Genomic DNA, 22,119 nt, shown 5'->3' with positions numbered 1-22,119 from the left:
CACAGAGTCGGACACGACTGAAGCGACCTAGCAGCAGCAGCAGCAGCAGCATAGGCTTGTGATGTAGGAGCATGGCTCCTACAGAGAACCAAAAGAGAAGCCCCAAAGAAGTTAGTGGGGAAAGGTCAATATATAAGATTTTGGTGAGGAGGGAGTTCAATGCAATCAATAGGAAGCGTCTGGCACAGTCTTGCCTACTGTAAGCAATTTCATTGTAAACAATATTTAAAATGTTTTTCCCTATCAATTCAATGTCAACTCCACGAGACATTTAAGGATGCCTATATAAGAAACACATAGATTTCATACACAAACTTTAAAAATGTAGGTATTTATTGTCCCAATGAATCCTGTAGTCTCATTTCCACAGGATAAAGACCACCATGAATAACCACTTCACGCTATTATTGCTAGAACTTTCACCAACCACACTGGCAACTCTCTGGAAAGTAATAAGTAATGAACATGGAAAGACTGAAAGCAGCCCACCAATTTTCACACAGAAGCGCTTCAGGGATCACTGTATACATATACTTTCAATAATTAGGAAAAACACGCCCAGAGGAAGGCCCTGAATGCAATACTGAAGAGAACCAGCTGTACCATTTACGGAGGCCACCTCACCCAGTCTCTCTGCCGTATCTTCTGATGGGCAGGAATAAATTATATTACACTCTGTCAACCCCAACTGGTATGGCCTGAGCAACCCAGGGCTGTGAAAAATTGAGCGGAGACAAGAAACAGGTGAAGTGAAAATTAAAATCTTTAGCCCACTGCATCTGTGGTTCACTTCCCAGCCCTCTACAGCTCTCTATTGTCAGGAGCTCAACCGTTAAATAATGATGACTGAGAATTCCTGAGAAAAATTGAGTGGCCCATTAAATTCTTTGTTCCGTCACCTCCTTCTAGGATGTTCTGCCATAGTAATTTTTACTGGTTAAGTCCTTCTATGTTAGGCAGAAACCTAGGCCTGTTATGGCTGAATTTATTATAGGCCTGTTATGGCAGAATTATTTTAAAATTTTTACTGAGGCTCTCTTTTGTGCCAGGTACTATTCTCTACTGTATTTAAGATACAAAAATGAAAAGGACATGAAACTTGTCATGGTACAACAAGGTATCCGCTTATGATGGGACCCAAAGATAAACGAGAAATGAGTCCTCCCAACTCTGCCTGGACGAGGGGAAAGTTAAGAGGCCTGGAGAGTCTTGCAGGATGAGAAGGTGTAGAGGGTGGAAGAGCCAGGGAAAGGCATTCCCGTGATGTGCAAAGACAAAGTTGGCATGGAGATGCAGCCTCATAGGGATTAGGGGAGGAAGGCCTGCACCCCAAAAAGAACAGAGTGGCGAAGGGCAGTTATGCAGAGATAAAGTAAGAGATTCGGCCTCTCTCATACCTTTTTCCTTTGGAAAACCTTTTATACCAATAAAAGAAAAAAAAAAAGAAGTTAGTCGCTCAGTTTTGTCTGACTCTTTGCAACACCATGGACTGTAGCCCACCAAGCTCCTCTGTCCATAGAATTCTTTGGGGGCAGGGGAGTCATTCCCTTCTCCAGGGAATCTTCCAGACCCAGGGATCGAACCTGGGTCTTCTGCACTGTGGACAGATTCCTTACCATCTGAGCACCAGGGAAGCTCTACACCGGTAAAAGGACTCCTTAGTTCTACAGCTCATATACAAGTACTATGAAATGAGTTAAGAACTGAGTAAAAGCGTGGACTTGAAGAGTCCAAACGAGCTGAGATGTCAGAAGTGAATTTCTAACTAATCCTCTGATTCAGAGGAGTACAGAAAAATCCCATTTCCAAGTTGCTCTTTGTGATGACTCTCTCATATTTATGCAGCTGCAGGGCACGCTGACCTTTACGAGCCACGAATTTGGTAGAGACTGGCTTTCTCCTATTGCCTGGATCTGGGGTGGATTTCTTTTTTTAAATTTCTTAAGAAAAATGAGTATACATTTTTAATTCCCTTGATGCCTGAAGTCAAAAGATTTATTCTCCGTTGTCAGAGGTCTGAAATATTATTGAGATCACAACATCTCTCAAGTAAAAATTTCAGAACATCTCCAAAAATTTTCAAAATCTCTCTGAAAAATTTCAGAGTTAAGCTCTCATTTTATACTTATTTTCAGAACCTGAAAAATCCCAAAATGCCACTTCTTTTACAGAAGTTGGTTTGACAAAGGCAATCAGTGGATTCGATTTAGAAAACTAGCAGAAGAAAAAGCCTAAAGTTTAGAACACTGCTTTCTGTGGGCCCACTCACCACCCCACATCACCACTACCATGGCCAAATCCAGTTAGGATTAAATTACAGTAACAGGGCAATGTTTCCAAAAGTTTCAAATCCTCAATACAAGTTGTAACATTACTATGACTGCCTATCAAACTATGCTGCTGTGAACCAAGACTTCCATTCCAACTGGCTTCTGTTGGCCTGAAAACTTAGACAAATCTAGCATCTGACTTCAGCTGGACAGTCTTTTCTTCAAGGCAAGGGAGGCTTTTCAAGCCAAACAGAACATGTGGAAGGAAGACTGTTCCACGTGTGCACAGGGAGCTTTCAACCCACAGCTCTCAGTAAAAGTGTCCCAGCAGAAGTGCTTAAGCCGGATAAACTGAGAAGAACTGGACGGTCAGTGACCACGGAAAATGCTAAGGATAGTTTTAGAAGACTGGGAAGATGGCCCAGTATAAGATGGCCCTTGAATAACCCAGGGTTAATCCTCATATAATTTATAGCCAGCCCTCCATACCAGTGGTTTCTCTGCATCCTTGGATTCAACCAACTACAGATGTATAGTGCTGCAATATTTACTATTGAAAAATATCCACTTCTAAGGGGACCTGTGCAGTTCAAATCCTTGTTGCTCAAGGGTCAACTGTACTTAATTACCCTTCTGTCAAGTTACTATCCTGACTCACAGGAAACTAGCACTTTCATAGTTTAGAAACAGCTGAAATCAACTAGTTCATGTGGTTGAACCCACCAGCAGGAAATAGGACACAATTAAAGGTAATTAATTGCCACATTTTTCTTTAATTTTCTCTATTTTTGGCTGCATTGATCTTTGTTGCTTTGTGTGGGCCTTCTCTAGTTGCAGCAAAGGGTGGCTTCTCTTGTTTCGGGGCATGGTCTCCAGGGAGCACAGGACTCAGTAGTCGTGTCACACGGGCTTGAGAGCTCAGGCTCAGGAGTTGTGGCGCACAGGCTTTCGCTGCTTCTCGGCATGTGGGATCTTTCCAGACCAGGGATGGAACCCGTCTGTCCCCTGCACTGGCAGGCAGATTCTTAGCCACTGCGCCACCAGGGAAGTCCTGCCACATTTTTCCGTTGATGATCTAACTAGATTTTTGCTTCTTATAACCACTGGGCTTCCCATGAGGCGCAGTGGTAAAGAATCAGCCCGTCAATGCAGAAGACGCAAGAGACTCAGCTTCAATACCTGGATCAGGAAGATCCCCTGGAGCAGGAAATGGCAACCCATGCCAGTTTTCTTGCCTGAAAAATTCCATGGACAGAGACGCCTGGTGGACTGCAGTCCATGAGGTCGCAAAGAGTCAGACACAATTGAGTAACTCAGTATACACAACCATTAGGGAAAAGTAGTCTTTTGGAAAGAAGGGAACCAAGACTCAAAAAAACCATCACAGAAATTTTTATCCTAAAAATCTTCTGATGACCAGAAGCCTCGGAAGTTGTTTTCTAAGTATTCTGTTCACCAAACATCTGCTTTGGTTTGTTTGCTTGTTTTCCAAGACTCTGATTGTCACAAATAAGTCCTAGAAGAAATATTTTCCTCCAGGCAGGAAGAAGAGAGGAGAAGCGGGAGTGCTGGCTTCCTGCTGGGTGGGGAAGGGTAAATGAGAAACTTCAGTCTCAGCCCAACTCCCCAGAACTCGACTTCCCATCTCAAAGGCAGGCCCTGATGAGGTGACCTCTAAAGTCCCTCCTGGCTCCAGCACTAACAATTTCTTGAAATCTGGTAACAGACCTTATTCTACCTGTATCCACTTGCGTTTTACATCATCCTACTGCCAAGTTCATAAATTATTTCACAGCCTGTAAGGAACAGCCATTAACTGTCACTGGACCTCAACCAAAATGAAAAAAAGAAAAAAAATCCAACCCCATTCACTACGTATAGCAAATATTTTCGCAGAGGAGGATTTGCATCGGACACCACACTCTCAAGAAGGCCTCCTACTCCCTCCGCCGTGGATCCTGGTCACACCACACAACTCTGGTTGTATTTCTCCCAAATGGATCAAACCTGTCTGGACAGATCCTGTGAAGGACACATTGTACAAGTTTTGCTGCTGCCTTCAAACTATGCAGACATTTTCATATCAGAATCCAAGGAAGTGCTTCTGTTTTAAAAACCAGCATATTTCCCACTCAAAGCATTCTAAAAGACATACCAAAACAAAATTTAAAAACTTGAATGATTTCTTTATTCAAATACAAGAAAAATAAATGAATTATTTCCAATGGAAATCAGACTGCAAACTGGCAGGCACAGCCCATGAACATGTGTATGTGGCCCACACAGTATTTTAAAATATTTGATTCAGTTGCCAGCATTTTCAGATGGGAAGATTTCACTTCAAATTCTTACATGTCCACCTTCTCTTGAAAAATTGAAAACTATGATACTTCTAACACCCTCATTTCAACAGCTAAAATCAAGAGGTGGCACATGCTTGGGCATTTATAGTAATTTAAATGAAGAATCGGAGCGTTGTCCCTTTTGGTACTTTTTTATCTCCAACAAATGAACCAAACAATGAAGCTCCCCATGGTCAAAGATGGTCTGATGCATCAGTATCTCTCCCTTACTGTTTCACCATGTCTCCCTTACTATCTCTCCATGCCATAAATAATTCACTCCGGGACAAAATTGAGGCCGGTGGCTTGGATGGCAAAGAATCTGCCTGCAATGCAGGAGACTCGGGTTCGAACTCTGGGTCAGGAAGATCCCCTGCAGAAGGGAATGGCTACCCACTCCAATATTCTTGCCTGGGAAATCCCATGGACAGAGGAGCCTAGTGGGCTACAGTTTATGGGGTCACAAAGAGCCAGACACAACTGAGTGACTAACACTTTAAAGACTGCTAGACTGCTAGTAAACCACAGTAAACCGTGGCTCGTAACTATTTCAAAGAGAACATGTAAGGTAAACTTCTATTTCTTATTAGTGTTATGGCTACACTAACTTTGACATTTTTCTAATGGTAATTAAGTATAAGAATGCTTGAGTTCTAGATTATATGAATTTATTTTCTTTTTCAAGGCATGTTATTGCTAGATACATTTATGTATTATATATATATATAATACATGAAAAAAAAAATTAAAGAACCTGCTACTCTTGCTAATCTTATGTCCTCTTTACTGAAAATAGTTGCTATTCTCTCCTAATCAGGTCACAGTCATTTTAAAAGCCTTAAAAAAGTCCTGTATGAAAAGGACAGAGCAACTGATTTGACAAATCATCTCCCTAAATCTTGCCCTACCAGGGATTCAAGTATCTCTTGTCAAGTGGAGATAAGGAGGCTCATTTCATGCGAGTATTATGTGCAAAATGGCATAAATCTTGACTCCTGGCAACATGTATATGTAGGGTATTAACCAGCTATTCACTGTCTCCACAAACCATGAGATAAAAACTAACTGGAGATGATGAGATCAGACAATGCTCTTCCCTCCCTCCCAGGAATGTGGTTAACAAAAGACCAAGGGGACACAAAGGGCAGACTCAGAGACACAGAAAAGGGACAGCATCCTGTTGCAACTCGGGGCTTGCAGTTGTTCAAAATGTTGCTAACATCTTTAATAGCTCTTCTTCTAAAGCATATTATCTTTCTCCATCAAAGGACAGCTGAGCCAAGGCCTGGGCGCATTTCTGATGATATGAGATCCTTTTACCATCACAAATTCATTCCCCTTGAACCCTGAGATCATAAGTATAGGGTTCCAAATTTAGAATATACATATGCTGCACTCTATCCTAAGGAAGAAAATCATTATTAGTCCCTAAATTGAACTACAAAAGCACAGCAGCAATTCTTGCTTTATGTTGTGAAGGAAAAATGCACTTTTAAGTATCATTGATGCCAGCACTATTTCCTCCAGTGTGTCCATATGACCAAAATGTGCTGTGACAAGGGTTTCTTTTATAAACAGAAATATAAAAAACAAACAGGCATTTCCTATAATAATCTGCACCAGTAACAGGCATCGATTTTCAGCCCCAAAGATAAATAAATGACTTCTTCATACTCTTATAGAAACATTTCCCTCCTATGAGAATATCTGCAAAACTACAAGCAGACTTAGAAATAATGTATCTGCTCTAACAGAGATCACAAGAATCTGGCATTTTGAAAAGTAGATAGGCACGACAGAGGTCTGTTTAGTGAAAGGTGTAGTTTTTCCAGTAGCTATGTAAGGATGTGAGAGTTAGACCATAAAGAAGGCTAAGGGCCAAAGAATTGATGCTTTTGAACTGTGGAGCAGAAGAAGACGCTTGAGAGTCCCTTGGACAAGGAGATCAAACCAGTCAATCCTAAAAGAAATCAACCCTGAATATTCATTGGAAGGACTGATGCTGAAGCTCCAATACTTTGGCCACCTGAGGCAGAGAGCTGACTCATTGGAAAAGACCGTGATGCTGGGAAAGATTGAAGGCAAAAGGAGAAGAGGGCAGCAGAGGATGAGATGGTTAGACAGCATCACTGACTCAACAGACACGAATTTGAACAAATTCCAGGGGATAGTCAGTGAAGGACAGGGAAGCCTCGTGTGCTGCAGCCCATGAGGTCCAGAAGAATCTGACATGACTTAGCAACTGAAGAACAACACAAGGAGTGACTTAGTGCTGCAAGCTTTAACTTAGCCAATCAATCCATCTGGCAAGTGACAGAGAGCTCCGGACTCAGTGTGAAGTGAAGTGAAGTGAGGTGAAGTCGCTCAGTCGTGTCCAACTCTGCGACCCCATGGACTGCAGCCTACCAGGCTCCTCCGTCCATGGGCTTCTCCAGGCAAGAACACTGGAGTAGGTTGAGCTCCCATCAAGCTATCACTCTCTGGAACCAAGTGATGGGAGGAGACTGGGCTAAAGAAAAAGATCCTCACCCTCCTTTCCACCTTTTTTCAGATCCTATGACTCTATAGCACTGCTGGCATTCAATTAAGCTCAATGATAAATACTGTACGTGAATAATGTTTGAATGTTTAAATTACCCATGAACTCAAAGTTCACAGTAAGCACAGGTAAACATGGCCTGGTACAGTGACTGTTCAATCTCTGGGCTCAAGCTTGGCTTTTTTTCTGATTATGATAGTGATGAAATGTTTCAAGCATACAAAACATAACACATCTGTATACTCATTACCTAGCTTCATCAAACCATAGCTTTTCTCATCCCTATATTTCAAGTCTTTTTTAAAGTCATAGATACATTTGAAGATCCCGAAGTACCTCTCTGGTACCATTCCCCTACTTTCCAAGATCACCTTCCCAGTTTTTAAAACAAAATAAGATTGGACTGTGCCTGGAATTTACTTCAAAATAGTCTGGGGACTGATGGGTGGGGAAGAGAAAAGAAAAGGGGAACTAGATAAACTAAGACTGGTCTGGGTGATGAGAGAATATTACAATGAACACTTCCATCCCTACTCTGTGTATATTTTCCTCAACAAAAAAGTTTTTTAAAATTTGAGACAGACCTCAGGTTATAAGTATCTCTAGACAATACTCCTGCTGCTGCTAAGTTGCTTCAGTCGTGTCCAACTCTGTGCGACCCCATAGACGGCCGCCCACCAGGCTCCCGCGTCCCTGGGATTCTCCAGGCAAGAACACTGGAGTGGGTTGCCATTTCCCTCTCCAGTGCATGAAAGTGAAAAGGGAAAGTGAAGCTGCTCAGTCGTGTCGGACTCTTCGTGACCCCGTGGACTGCAGCCTACCAGGCTCCTCCATCCATGGGGTTTTACAGGCAAGAGTACTGGAGACTATACCCCTAAAGTTTCACTATTCAGCGCAATAGCCACTAGCCACATGTAGCTATTTAAAGCAAATGAATTAAACCAGACAAAAAATTTAATTCTGTAGTTGCACCGGCTATATTTCAAATGTTAAACAGCAACCTGTGGCTAGCAGCTACCACACTGATCAATGCAGACCATTTCCATTGGCATAGAAAGTTCTACCTGACTGCACTGGTCTGCAGCCTAGGGTGGTATCTGGAATCTCTATTTGGTAAGAAGAGGTATAACGGATAGTCAGAAGACTTGGCCTTAAGATCATCAAGTCTGAGTCCTGATCCATCAAAACAGGGGCTGATGGGCTTGGATCAAGAATAACATCTAATCAAACTACCTCACAATGTTATTTTGAAAGTCAGCTTTCACCCATTGAAATCTTATCACAGGAAAAATGTATACAATTGCACAACTTCAACTAGGACATCACTGCTGTCTGTGCAGTTGAGTTTAAAGGCAAAGCTAATGTGTAAATTAGCAACATTTCAAACGTATATTTTGAAAAGACCGAAAAAACCAACAAAACTGAAAAATGATTCCAGTTTTAGTTTGAAAAAAGGAGAAATCACACATTTCAGCTTCCAATTTATTAAGTTTCTCCTCCCACTGCCTTTATTTTAGAATAGAAAAACAATTTTTTACTTTTTAAAAAAAAACACTTAATCTTCTCATGTTTGGGATTAAAAATTAAATCAAATTGCTGATAGAAAATTACCTAAGGTCAGTGGCAAAAATCCAGGCTGACGACTGACTATGGGCCAAGCTTTCATCTATATCTTATGAGATAATTTCTTCTTCCCAGACAGACTGAGTACATCTTTATTTTATTTACTTTTTAATTTGGGGCTATGCCATGTGGCAGGTGGGATCTTCGTTTCCCCAACCAGGTACTGAACCCAGAGCCACAGCATTGAGAGCACCCGAGTCCTAACCACTGGGCCACCAGGGAATTCCCTTCAAGATTTTGAATCTCCACGACAGGGAGCTCCATTTGCCAAAAAAGCTTTTTGGTTCTGGCTTGGTTTAGTGGGAAAATGAGAAGAAATAAGGTTTTGACATCTTCACTCATGCATGGTGCTGGCCCAGGCTCAGTGCCTGTTGACTTAATGAAAGAGGGAAACAGGAAAGACCTTTGAGGAATAAAACAAAATCTTTAAGAAAGAAGAAGTAACATTTAGCAGTATCCCTAACTCCGCAATATGCCTACATAAATGTCTGTTATAGAAAGTCCCTGAGAATTCTCATCTCTCTCGGCTCTGACCCAGTTATAAAATCCAATTTAGACTAAGGTCTCTTCAGCTTTAAAAGCCAGCTTTGGAACGGCAGCTAGTGACAACAAATTAATTATCAGTCATTTCAATGACTGATCTTAATTTCATATTCTGCCTTAAGTTCATAAAATACCTTAGCACTCTGTTTTCTGAATCAGGAAAACTTGATTACCAGCAAATAAAAGACTTCTTCAGTGGGCCAAGAAATAAAACTGTGCTTCAGGACCAACCAATATCCCCCAGGGGAGAAGTGATTCAAAGGTTGACTAAGGATTGGAAGAGTCTTTTAAAACAAAGAAGTACCTAATAGGTAAACAATCAAATCATTCCAGCATAGTCTCTGATTGCCCACCTACACAGAAATTCAAACCAAATCTCAGGGTAAGAGCAAAGGTGACAAGTTTGGTGAGATTTGGAGAATGAATCAGCTTCTATGTTTCCAAATATCTCTTCCACATCAGAAACCACCTCTAAGCTAGGCTTCTACAAAGAGCCAGGATGATTTGAACAATTATCCTCAGAACTCTCAGGTAGATACATAAATTAATCTGGGCCCTTAAAATCGCCCAACATTAGTTAATAAAAAAACTCAAGAACTGCTACCTCATTTTTCCCATCTTTGTGGACAGTGTAAGCTCCCAAATTTCTCTTTTTCAAAAAGTTTTAAGTTTTGGCCCAAGTTCACAGCCCAGGCATATAGCAAAAACACTTTTCGTAGCTGAGTAATACTGTAAACTAGATAGCAAGTGGGAATTTGCTATGTGACTCTGAGGCGTTCAACCTAGTGCTCTCCAACAGCCTAGAGGAGTGGGATGGGGTGGGGAATGGGAGGGAGAATCACATAGGGAGGGGACATATTCACAAGGGAGGGGACATATTAGGTATACCTGTGGCCGATTCATGTTGATGGATGGCAGAAATCAACACAATATTGTAAAGCAGTTATCCTCCAATTAAGAAACAAAAATTTTTTTAACTTTCTAAACATATTTAAATAAAAAGGAACATCACAAGGAAAAATAAGACACACACACATCTTCCCTCATACATTCTGTCTCTAGTTTCTAGGTAACAAAATATATGTCACTGACTTGAAACCAGTATGATAAACAAGTTACAGCACAAACTAGGCTCCATACCCTCAGAAAAAGCACCTGCAAACTGGGGAGTGTGAGAATTCCATTCCAAGGATCTAGGGAGGAAAATCATAGAAAAGTTTAGGTGATGGAGAGGCCTTTTTCCCAAGACCAGTTTTTACAGCAGTTTGAAGTCTGACCTCTAGTAAATAGTAAAAATCTGACAAAAGATCAGTTTGTTGTGAACCTTCTTTTTTTTCTTGATGTCCAGAGTGCTTTGTTATGTTACAAAAGTAACATGCAAGCTCCCTCATCTGCATAAGGCAAAAAAAGAGACCCAAACCAGGAAAAAAGTTGTTTTCGCCCAGTTTTCCCCAAAATGCAGAAACCTGAGACAAGAGCGCGTGTGCACGCAGCTATTTTGAAAAGTGATCCCAAGGAACAGGAGTGGGGACCTGGAATAGTTTAACAGGTAGAGAGGAACACCATCTTAAAAGGATGGAGCCAGTCATTCCTGTGGGCTGCAGCCCACGTGGACCCTCTGAGGAGCCCTATCTATTAGAGGACTCCTCCAGCAGTGCTTCAGAATTGTCCAACTTAGTAACAAGAGAAGTATTTCTCTACCAGCTTGCATCCCCAGCAGTCAAAGGTGGGCCCACGGAATGGTAACCAGATGGATATCCAGATTTGTACATAGGTCAGAATAGCTAAGCAGAACCCACGTGGCTATAGCAGAAAAGCTTAGGGAAGAAAGCTGTAGAGATGAAGTCCATGCCTGCCAGAGATCAGCACAGCACAGCTGGAATTAAAATTGACTATATCACTGAAAGCACCTGGTGTACTAACTCATTTAATCCTGTAAACCTTTGAGCAAGGTACTGTAATTACTTGGGGCTTCCCAGGCAGATCAGTGGCAAAGAATCTGCCTGCCAATGCAGGAGATGCAGGAAACACTGGTTTGGTCCCTGGGTCAGGAAGATCCCCTGGAGAAGGAAATGGCAACACACGCCAGTATTCTTGCCTGAAGAATCCCATGAACAGAGGAGAGCCTGGTGGACTACATCCATGGGGTCACAAGCAGTGAGACACAACTGAGAGCCCACTGTAATTATTTTACAGATGAGGACTGAGAGGTAACCTTAGGTCATAAAGGAGGTCAAATGGCAGAGCTGATACCCAAGGACTCCTCCAGCAGTCTGGCTCTAGAGCCCACATTCTTAACCCAAATGCTGCATACAGTCCTCCATCCAAGTGGTCTGGAGGGACCACACCAGCGGCTGGGTGAATCTAGATATGTAGCACAGACTGCCCTAGGTCATTCTATATAAGTGGCTTGAGCATCCATCAGCATATCTGGGATCCTGGAACCAGTCCCCATAGACACCAAGGGACAACTGTACCAGTATCTCTCAGTGGAGAGAAAACAACACAAAAAAGAAGGGGGTCATAGATGTATCTGCATTTAGAAACAGACAGTCCTGGGAAAAAAAGACTGATTTGGAAGCATCCTAAGGGAAATCAGCCTATCAAGCAGCTGGAAGTCCTAATGGCCTCAAAACCAGTTCCCAGAGAGTACAGTCCCAGGGCTGGGGCCACCAGAGAGCAGCACAGAAGGTCTTTGAGAAGGCCACCGCCCATCCCTCATCTGGTGATAAGGCTACTTGGAAGTTCATTGTGAAAGAACAGGAACAGTCACACTCTCAGCCTTCAGTTCATCCTGGCTGAACACTTTCTCCCTCTCTCTTCAGTTTACAAAATCCTGCAGGAATCACAGAAATCAAACAGACCGAGAGAAATCATTACCAACAGGGAGACAATTTTACAAAATAAGGACACTTGGCTCTCCAGAAGATGCCCTGACTAGGAAGGGGAACGTGTTAGTCACTCAGTTGTGTCCAACTCTTTGCAACCCCATGCATGGACTGTAGCCCACCAGGCTCCTCCACCCATGGAATTCTCCAGGCAAGAATACTGGAGTGGGTTGCCATTTCCTTCTCCAGGGGATCTTTCCAACCCAGGGATCAAACCCGGTTTCCTGCACTGCAGGTAGATTCCTTACTGTCTGAGCCACCAGGTATGGTGAAATCTCGCTATTGAACATCACCACTGGCCCTCCCTAGGGGAGGGTTGACTTCCCCCATCCCATCCAGCTTGGCCATGTGACCAGCAGAGCCCCTCTCTGCAGAAGACAATCCACCTCCATCCTGTTGAATTTAGAAGTGACCATTTATTTGGCCAGTGAGGTTCACACTGGCAGTGCCTCATCCAAGAGCCTGGAAAGTCGGTTCAGGGTTCAGCCTGCCTCTTTCTCCTCTGCTGCCAGACTGAGAAGAGGACAGGACACTCCCTCAGCTGGGCCCAAGGGTCAGTTCAGCATGGAGTGGATCTCAAAGGAACAGACAGGGGCTCTGCGTGAGAAACAAACCTCTGCTGGGTAAGCCACCAGATCTTGGGAGCAGTTTGTTACTTCAACAGAATTGAGCCTCCCTGACCAACACGAACAGTAGACCTGTATGCACATTGGTTAACAGCCATGGGTTCCAAAGCCAAGTTCTCCCACTAACTGGTTGTACCAGATCAGGTGAGTGACGACTTCTTTGTGCCTCAGTTTCCTTGCCTACATTATTTCCTAGGAATTGTGAGGATTGAGAGAGAACTGTCTTGACAGTAATTTAAACAGAAAACACTTTAAATATCAAGATGCTACACAGGTTTCCTATACAGAGAAGTTATGAGTCAAGCCTTTTCCTTGCAACAGCAGGTCTGAGTAAATTTAATGGGCACCCTTAATGAGATTCATGAAGTTTATACCGGCATGAAAATGGTACACAAAGGGAGATGAATGAAAAAGGATTAAGTCTTAGGAGGACCCTGGCTTTTAAGATGTGGGTCGGGAAGATCTCCTGGAGAAGGAAATGGTAACCCACTCCAGTATTCTTCCTGAAAAATCCCATGGATGGAGGAGCCTGGTAGGCTACAGTCCATGGGGTCCCAAGAGTCAGACACGACTGAGCGACTTCACTTTCTTTCTTTCCTGTCTTCATAGGATCCAATGGGTTTTTAGTTTTCTTTATGGACAACGCACAATCTGAGGCGGGAGGAGTCCCAGCATTCTCCCCACCCCTCCCTTTAGGACACAGTGACTTCAGTGTCTAATAGGGCTTTAGTTCTGCCTTTTGAGGAAGAGCTCAATACAATTAACTAGACAGAGGAAGACCTGCTGATACTGTTACTGGATCCCTCCTCCTCCTCTCCCTGCCCTTCCTCAGGCTTCCTCTGTTCTTTAAGGGCTAGATTTGGCCATCAAATCAACTCCCCTGCACCTTCCCTGAAACCTGAAGAATTAGTGCACTGAAGAGTTTCAGTGTCTTCTATCAACCAAGTGCAAGAATCTGGGACATTCTAAGTTGCGGGGCGGCTGGACAGCATCGAAAATGCTGAAAATGCTGTGCAGTCAATACCCATGTCCCGAAGAGTGTACCACGAAAGTGATGTGGTCTCTTTCCATCACCTCCCCAGCCTCCTATCTGTCCACCAATCCCCCATCTTGAATGCTGATGTCCCTGCTACACTGGATTTCCTTAAGGGGCTCTGCCTCACCTCAGAGCTTTGCACACGCTCCTTTCCCCACTTCGCTTTCCTTGCTAAATCCTAGTGCTTTCTCATCCGTTAGAGAAATTTGATGAGAGCAGGAGGAACAGCATCTCAAGTACTCACATCATAACCTCAGCACCTGCGCAAAGAAAGTGCACATGAAATATCTGATAAAGCAGATGGATTAGCCAAGATGAAGCCAGATAAAGCCAAGAATGACTACTGATGCATTAGCATGTCGAGAGCGGTTTTGTTTTGCACTCTCAACCTATCTGTATTACAGTGATTCTACTTCTAGGAGAAAAAAAATTAGAAAGTAAAAAAATTCATACATTCTTTCCAAAGGAACCTTAGTCATCAAAAGTAGACACATTTTATGTCTATTTTCACAACAATTTTAACATAATGATTTTTTTAAAAAAAGGCAGGAATGAAGCTGCCCCTTGTCAGATACCAAAGATGCCCTTTTGGAGCGTGAAGTCATTGCTACTTCTCCAGCGCAGCCTGGCCCCTCCATCAATACATTGCACTCTGTCCTGTGCCATCCTAGCCCAGCAGATAGTGAAAGTACATCCACACAACTCAACCTCCTGCATCCTTTGACCTGAGTGACATGTTCAGGTCACTCTCACTGGCATGGATCCGGAAGAGGTGACTCTGATGCCTGGTCATATCAGGCAACAGACCTGATTTCTACCTCAGGCCAGGCCTGAGACAACGCAAACTTGCTTCTTAGAGCACTAGCATTCTTTTCAGAAATCTGTTTCACCTTAGCGCCAGTTCTGTTTCTCTGTTCAACAGCAGCTGCACTGATGGGCTGCCAACAGGCCTGAGTGGGTAGAAGAGGTATTATTTAGCTGGAAGGGAGTTTCCTGTCAATCTGGATTAAAACAAACTAACAAACCCAAAACAAAGGGGGTATCAATTATATTGCAAAGTGGTTCTCCTTGGGAAAAAGGATAGAAGCTTTGGATCTACTGGGTCTTTGTTTCAATAATGGTTCAGCTTGGCTGACTCTGGGTGAGACAGTCTAACTAAGGCTATGAAAGACAGTTCCCCCAAAATGATAAAATCCAAGAGCAATCCCTACCCTGCCCTTCCCCCAACCAAGTGTAGGCCCTGTAAAGAGAAAGAGAGGCACAGAAAACTCTGTAGCTGGCTCCACAGGGAGTCAAAACCCGAGCATCATTATCAGCTGTGGCACCATCAGTGAGTGGTAATAGAACTGAGTCTTCTGGTAATTAATCAAGGCAGGCCATCCAAATCATTCATTCTTTTGTCTGGACATAGACATAGGGTGGCCCCTGTGAAAGCACCAAGCATCTGTTTCCTTCACTATATGAATGTCCAATTAGTCACACAGGGTCTTCCCAGGCACACAGTTTGGTTTATTTATTTTTTACATATATCCCCTGTGTTTTGAATTTCCTTTCCTTTTATGTCGCCACAGAGTGCTGAGTAGAATGCTATACAGTAGGTTCACATTAGCTATCTATTTTATCGTTGGTGTGGTTTAGTTGCTCAGTCACGTCTGACTCTTTTGTGACCCCATGGAGCCTACCAGGCTCCTCTGTCCATGGGATTTCCCAGGCAAGAATACTGGAGTGGGTTGCCATTCCTTTCTCCAAGGGATCTTCCCAACCCAGCGATGGAAAACACGTCTCCTGCACTGCAGGTTAGATCCTTTACCACAGTGTATATATGTCAATCCCAATCTCCCAATTCAACAGTTTGGTTTCTTGGTAACAGTTTATATGATACGGGTTATGCTTGCTGGTATAAACCTCAAAGAGTGGATGAAAACAACACTCTAAGTACTGTTATATCAGGACAATGGGATTATGAGTAGCTTTGGTCTTTTAATCAATTACTTGGGTCAATTTTTCATTGTGATGTAGAGACATCATTTCTAAAGATATTTAAAAGATAGAAAAATAATCCACAGCTTTCAAAAGATTTACTCTTTCTGCAACAACCAGAGACTTCCATGTAGGGGCCACATCCTCAAGTCATAAAAATGGCAATTTTACAACAAGGGAAAATAACTTTTCACTGCCAGTCCTCACCCTCCGGCTGAAGACAGACCATATCTTAGGAACTGCCTATAATAACCCTCAAATGGATAATAACACTCAAACAGATAAGATCCTTCACCTGCATCATAGCTATTCACTCAGCAATAGGCACGTAATTTCCTTTCTCCCTAAATGGCTTACATACTCTGTTGAAGTTTGTTTCTGTAATACACACAGACACTAAATCTTTCAGAAAATAAAAGCTCCAGGTAAAAAGGAATTTCTCAGTTGTCCACTACTGTATCCTGAGCACCTAGAAAAGTACTGGCACAGAGGAGGTGTTCGATAAATAGTGTTAAATGAGCTAATGAACAAACATGATTTTCTATTCCTTTGGGTACAGTGAATAAAAACAATTCAACTTGTTTCTTGAAAAAGTTTCTTGATATCATAGAGGACTCTCCACCACTGGAAAAGTTTAAACACTTCTATTAGGGATAACGCAGAAAATATTTCTGCATTGCGGAGGAGGCTGAACCAAATGAACTTTAAAACCTCTCTAAACCCCCAGACCCTATAATTTGATGAACACCACTGGGTAAGAGAGAGGATCAGCTACTTAAAGCCTCTTCCCAGGCAGAGTGAATTACCATGCTCTGATTAAAATAAAGATAATAGCAGCCCTGGGACTTGGATGCCAAAATACTAACTCATCCAAAATGTGGACACATCCCTAGGGAAGAAATGCTCTTGCTAATCACCAGTCACACTCTGGAAACAGCAGATGTGCCTCAGGGGCCTCTGAGAGCCTAATACAAAAACCATTCTTGGGAAAATAGGGGTCGAGATCAAAATGGAAATAAACAGAATCGCACCAGACTGAAGCTCCTGTTGCCCAGCCAACAACAAATCCACTTGAGACGTCTCAATTTAGCCTTGAAATTAAAATGGTTATACTGAATATAACCACTTCAGAATACAGAAAATACTACCTCTGATATGTAAAGATTTTTGCTCAGTAAAATGTCATATTTACTTGGGATATCAGATTAAGATATTCAAGTCCAAGAATCTCAGTCTCAAGTTGAGAGCAACTTATTTTGACTGAACTTTTCTTCAATCTGAACGAGAGAGGCAGTTTGTAGAGAAAGGAGAGTTGTTCATGGTTTCCTAAACAAGTTAAAAAAAAAAAACAAACTGATTCTAAAGGAGTAACTGGGGACATTCCATTCACAATCGATTTTGCAGTAATTCTTTTCTCTCAACGCACCCTTCCTTCCTTTTGTTCAAATCACAGACTAGATAAGGGAAAAGGAGGGGGCAGTGAATTCTACCATCAAGGACTCTATGAAGAGACCTTGGGGCTGGGTTTGGAGAATCTTTTGCGTTCACTGGGGCTGTTTTGAAGACCTAAGTGCACATACTACACTAAGACAGTACCTGAATGAACAAAGTGAAACCGTCCAACAATTCCTTGCAAGTTGCACGAAAAGACTTTGTAACTTTGTAGTCAACTCCTGATCACCCCTACCACAGCTTGATCCAGAAAAAGTCCTCTGTTTTCAAACTGTAAGTAATTTAATCTTAATTCTAGTGACAACAGGGAATGTGCAGAGAAAGCAGGCACCTCCTCTGTGCACATATACTTTGTAAAGTCGCCTCTGTTTTTGAATGAGCAAGGTCTTACACAAGAATTCTGAGGGATTAAGTTCACATCTGGTTGGCAGACCTGGTGTTGGATATGATTACCGCCACACAACTGAGTCTTAAATCCACATACTGTTCCTATTTAGCTGACATATATGAACTAACTAATTTATAGAAAATGTGCAGCAAATTATTTCTTCCACCTCCCCCTTGCCCCAAGAATGCACCAGCAATAGGTGTCACTGAAAGACATCCTCCCCCTACACACACAGAATATTTGCATTCCTAGCCACTGTCCAATTATCTTGTTATTTTAGTTATCTGAATCACTGCTCTGGAAATGAGAGAGAGAGAGAGAGAGAGAGAGAGAGACTCTGTGTGTGTGTGTGTGTGTGTGTGTGTGTGTGTGTTGGGGAAGGGGGTGGGGTAGGGGGATGGGGGTGGTAATTTAACCAGATGAACTTGACCTCTCTGGACCTCAATTTTCTCACCAGAAAAATAAAGGGATCAGCCCAGAGACTTTGCAAATTCCCTCAGTAACAACAATCTATGACCACTAATTATCAAGAGGAGACCTGAATTCTTAAGAGTATGTCATTAAATATTAGAGTTTAAAATGCCTACAAGATCCACAGTTACGCTTCAATATGACCACTGCACAGGTTCCGACGGTGGAGAGTGCCTTTGAAAACATCTCTCGCAGCTGAACCACCAAACCAGGTTAGAACCCGGAGAGGGACTCCGCTAAATGATGAGGAAGGGGTGCAAAAAGAGAGGGTATCTGGGGGAGAAGTTGCAAGAAGAGCCGGGGTGGGGGGCGGGTGGGAAATCTGAGAGCAGTCTTGCATTTTGCATTTCTGGGCTTTCAGAGCTTCCAGGATCTCCCAGAGACTCGGGTCTATACCTACAAACCCTCTGCAGCCACCACCTGCAGCTACACAGCGGTGAGCAGGCGAAGAAGAGGAAAGGAACCGGCGGGGACAGAGCGGGAAGAGCCTCTCTCAGAGAGCCCACAAAGCCCGTGGGACGAAAATGGACTTTTGAACAGCGCCAAAGAAAGGGGGAAAGAGAAAGAAAACGGACTCCGCCCTCCCCACCCGGCTCTGCTCCTTTCAGTTTAAAAAAAAAAAAAAAAAAAGGAAAAGGCCGCCGCCGCCGCCCCAATCCCTTCGCCCTTCACCCGGGATGAGGAGCCCGGCTGAAGCCGCGCCCTTTTAGTCCCGCCGCCGTCCAGGCCGGGTCCGGAGTCGCCCACTGAGTCGTGCACCCCCCGCCCCGCCCGCAAACTCGCGGCCTGAGCATCCCCTTCCCTCCCTCCCTCCCCGGCTCCCTCGCCCCAGTCCCGGGGCACCCGATTCTCCACGCACCCGCCATCCCTTCCTCTTCCCGCGCCCCCGCCTCCGGCCTTCCAACCGCAGAGCGCTTTAAGACTTTCACCCACCCGGACAAGGGGGCCCTTTGAAAACTTTGTCTGTGTATCTAAGGCTTTTGTCCACATCCTGGGCAGGGCCCGGTTACCGGCGTGGGTGCCGGGGGGTGTCCGGAATCTCTCAAGGCACTGGGGAAGCCACCACGGAAATCCCTCTCCTTTATTTTTGAGCCGGTTTCTGCCACCCTAAGGCACGGCGCTTGAGCTAACAATTCCCACGCCCTGGTCGCCCCTCCGCGCGGGGGAGCCGGGAGGAAAGCCCCGCACCCGGCGCCTTTCTCCACCGCCACCAGAGAAAAGGTGTACGCGGGGAGAGGGAGGCAGCCGAGAAACACCGTGGCCAAAACGACCGTGTTAAAAGAAAAAAAAAAACAAAAAACAGGGAAGGGGTCCTTTTTCTCCCACATCCCCAAACCGGGGCGATCCACTGTTGCATCACGTAGTAGCCGAGCCTCCCGGCTCCTCGCCCTCGCCTTCGCCCCAGACGCGCGCCCAAATTCATACACACACCCAGAGCCACCGCCGCAGCCGTCCCGCGCCCCCGCCCCGGCCCCCGGGGTCCCCGCCGATACCCTCCCGCCAGCGGGAACCCTCTCCCCGACCAGCGCCGGAGGAGAGGCGGACGAGGAAAGCGAGGCCCCAGCACTCACAGATGGTCTCCCCACGGCCACGGCCATCGCGGCGGCGGCAGCGGCTCTGGCTGCGCCCGGGTGCTCTCCGCCAACACTAGCGGCTGCTGCTCGGGCTCCGGCTCCGGCTCGCCACCCCCGCGCCTCCCTGGCGGCTGCGCTCTGCTTGCGCCCGGCTCCCGCGCGCCACCAGCAGCATCTGCTGCCCCCACGCCGCCGCCCCTCCCGCTTTATTAGAGCAACATGGCCACCCGCCTGGAAGGGACCATTTGCTTCCCCAGGAAGGGGTGTGAGCCGGCGCGCCCTGGCTGAGGCGGTGGGAGGGAGGAGGATGGGCGGGTCTCCAACCCGGGTCAGCCGGCCCCGGCCGCCGGGCTCGCCCTCCCCGAATGGAGCGATCGGCTCCGACAGGACCCGCTCCTGTGCCACCCGGAGCGCCCCCCAAGCCTGTGCGCTGCCCGCCACCCCCCGTTCCACCACGTGCTGGAGTCCGAGTAAAAGCCTGGGCGCAGAGGTCCCTGCCCTGGGTCCTGCCACGCGCTTCCCCAAGCTGGTAGTTGGAGCGGCTGCGGAGTGGGAGATGGGGCCCTGGGGCGAGACAGGTCCACGCGGACAGCATCTCGCCGAGAGTTAGCCCCGGGCAAGCACGGCCCCCTCGGAGGAACAGGCTTGAAAGGGGAGTGGGTCACTAGGGAGAGCGGCGGGCGACCGAGGTGGGGCTGGGCAGACCCCTGCGAGGGGAGAGTTGCCCCTCCACAATTCTTCTCTCCTAAGGGAGAGACTCAAAGGCAGGCAGCTGGAAGCTGTCACTGTCGCGTGCGGCCGGGTAGGCGACCCCACCGAAGAGGAAGAGGCCGGAGTAGAGGCAGCCGTGCACCGCTAACCACCGCCTGCCAGAGAGGAAGAAAAGGACGCCCCAGCCGGAGAACGAAAGCAGCTGCTGACTGCCCTAGAGCGTGGGGCCGAGGCCTCCCCCGGGTGTAACCGGAGAGCTGGGCGCAAGTGAGGGCCTTTTTTGATCGCTGGAGACCCGACCCCACGACCCGGAGGCGGGCGCGCGGGGCGGCGGCGGCGCCAGGCGGGTGACCCTGGAGCGGGTGCGACTCCGAGCGCCTGGGACTGGAGACTGCTTTGCGGTGGGGCAGGGTTTTTCCGGGAGGTGTTGGGGCATTGCTGCGTGTCTGTGCTGCGGAAAGAACGGCAGAGTCCCGCTGCACGCGGGGTGGCGCGGCGCCTCGTCCAGGGCTGGGGTGGCGAGGTGTGTTTGGAGTGCTGTAGATTACCGCGGCCCCTCGTGGAGTCACGGTGGCGGGGGGAGGTGGGGTGCCTGACGACACGGTGATCGAGGATAGCGACAGGTCGGGGAGAGGGAAGCCGTTGGATCCCAGCGCAGGGAAGGTGTGGTAAGGCGATGAAGGGCTGTCAGTGATCAGCCCACGGCTTTGAGCCCTTGGGGAAATCCTGGGCCTATTGAATTAGGTGAAAAGCAAACCGCCTCTTCAGACTGGGGCGCCTCAGAGTCTGAGCTGAGACATCAACTAGCTGGGTTTCTCGGGGCCTAGGGCTTGCCGCTCCAGCTGTCTCTGCCCCCAAGGGTGCAGGATTCAAACTTGCTGCGCCACCTTTGACTAAGTGTTGAGTGGGCTCCGGGTGCGCTTCCCGCTGCTGGGAAACAGACACTAGGTTGCCCCGGGAGGGGTCGAGGGGCTAGAGGCACCCCAGGCTGAAGTCCATCCGCAGGGTGCTGATGGGACCCCCCCCCGGAATGAGCATACGATGAAAGAGCTCTCAGTGAAAGGGCTTCCTAGCTGGTTCAAGTGATGAAGACCCCGCCTGCCAATTCAGGAGCCACTGTTCCATCCCAGGGTGGAGAAGATCCTCTGGAGGGAGAAATGGCAATCCACTCCAGTATTCTTGCCGGAAAAATCCCACGGACACAGGAGCCTGGCTGGCGAGCTAAGGTGAGGTTGCAGAGAGCTGGACACGACTGAACACACACACACTGGATGAAGAAAGATGAGCAGCTCCTGTCTGTAGGCCAGACCCTCAGAGCACTAACCTCTTCAGTTCTGACCAGTGTGGGCCCCTAGGCTTCAGATCTTTGTAAGACAAGGCCACCAATTTATGTCAAGCAGACATGAGGCACCCTAGGCACTGAGTTAGGATTACCAGGTGCATGAGTGCTGTGCAAAGGGAGGAGCAAGAAATACTTGATCCGCAGCTCTCTGTGGTATATGGACATTTGGTTCCTTCTGGTGGAGGGAGGATTTAAGAGCAACACTGCCCTGGACCAGAGGGCAGGTCCCTCCACAAGCTGCCAGCCCCATAAGGGCAGCCGCAAACCAGCTCTCCATTTTGTGTTATATTGACCAAACCAGGCTTCAGGGTCTTATTAATTGTTTTTAATTTTA

The 22,119-nt window shown here is 46.1% G+C and overlaps 1 protein-coding gene across 4 annotated transcripts in view; it reads right to left on the bottom strand.

Annotated features, from left to right (window-relative positions):
- The window catches only part of SEPTIN11 (septin 11), a 106,000-nt gene extending 86,088 nt beyond the window's left edge, over positions 1 to 19,912 (bottom strand). For all 4 annotated transcript variants that reach the window (XM_027971118.3, XM_027971119.3, XM_027971120.3 and 1 more), the window contains exon 1: positions 19,730 to 19,912. In XM_027971118.3, the coding sequence (XP_027826919.1) occupies positions 19,730 to 19,756 (27 nt within the window). In that variant the 5' untranslated portion in view covers positions 19,757 to 19,912. The remainder of the gene's footprint in view (positions 1 to 19,729) is intronic.
- Positions 19,913 to 22,119: the final 2,207 nt, after the last annotated feature.

Source organism: Ovis aries, chromosome 6, assembly GCF_016772045.2.
Source record: "Ovis aries strain OAR_USU_Benz2616 breed Rambouillet chromosome 6, ARS-UI_Ramb_v3.0, whole genome shotgun sequence".
Taxonomy (NCBI): domain Eukaryota; kingdom Metazoa; phylum Chordata; class Mammalia; order Artiodactyla; family Bovidae; genus Ovis; species Ovis aries.
This window is presented reverse-complemented; position numbering and strand designations above follow the sequence as displayed.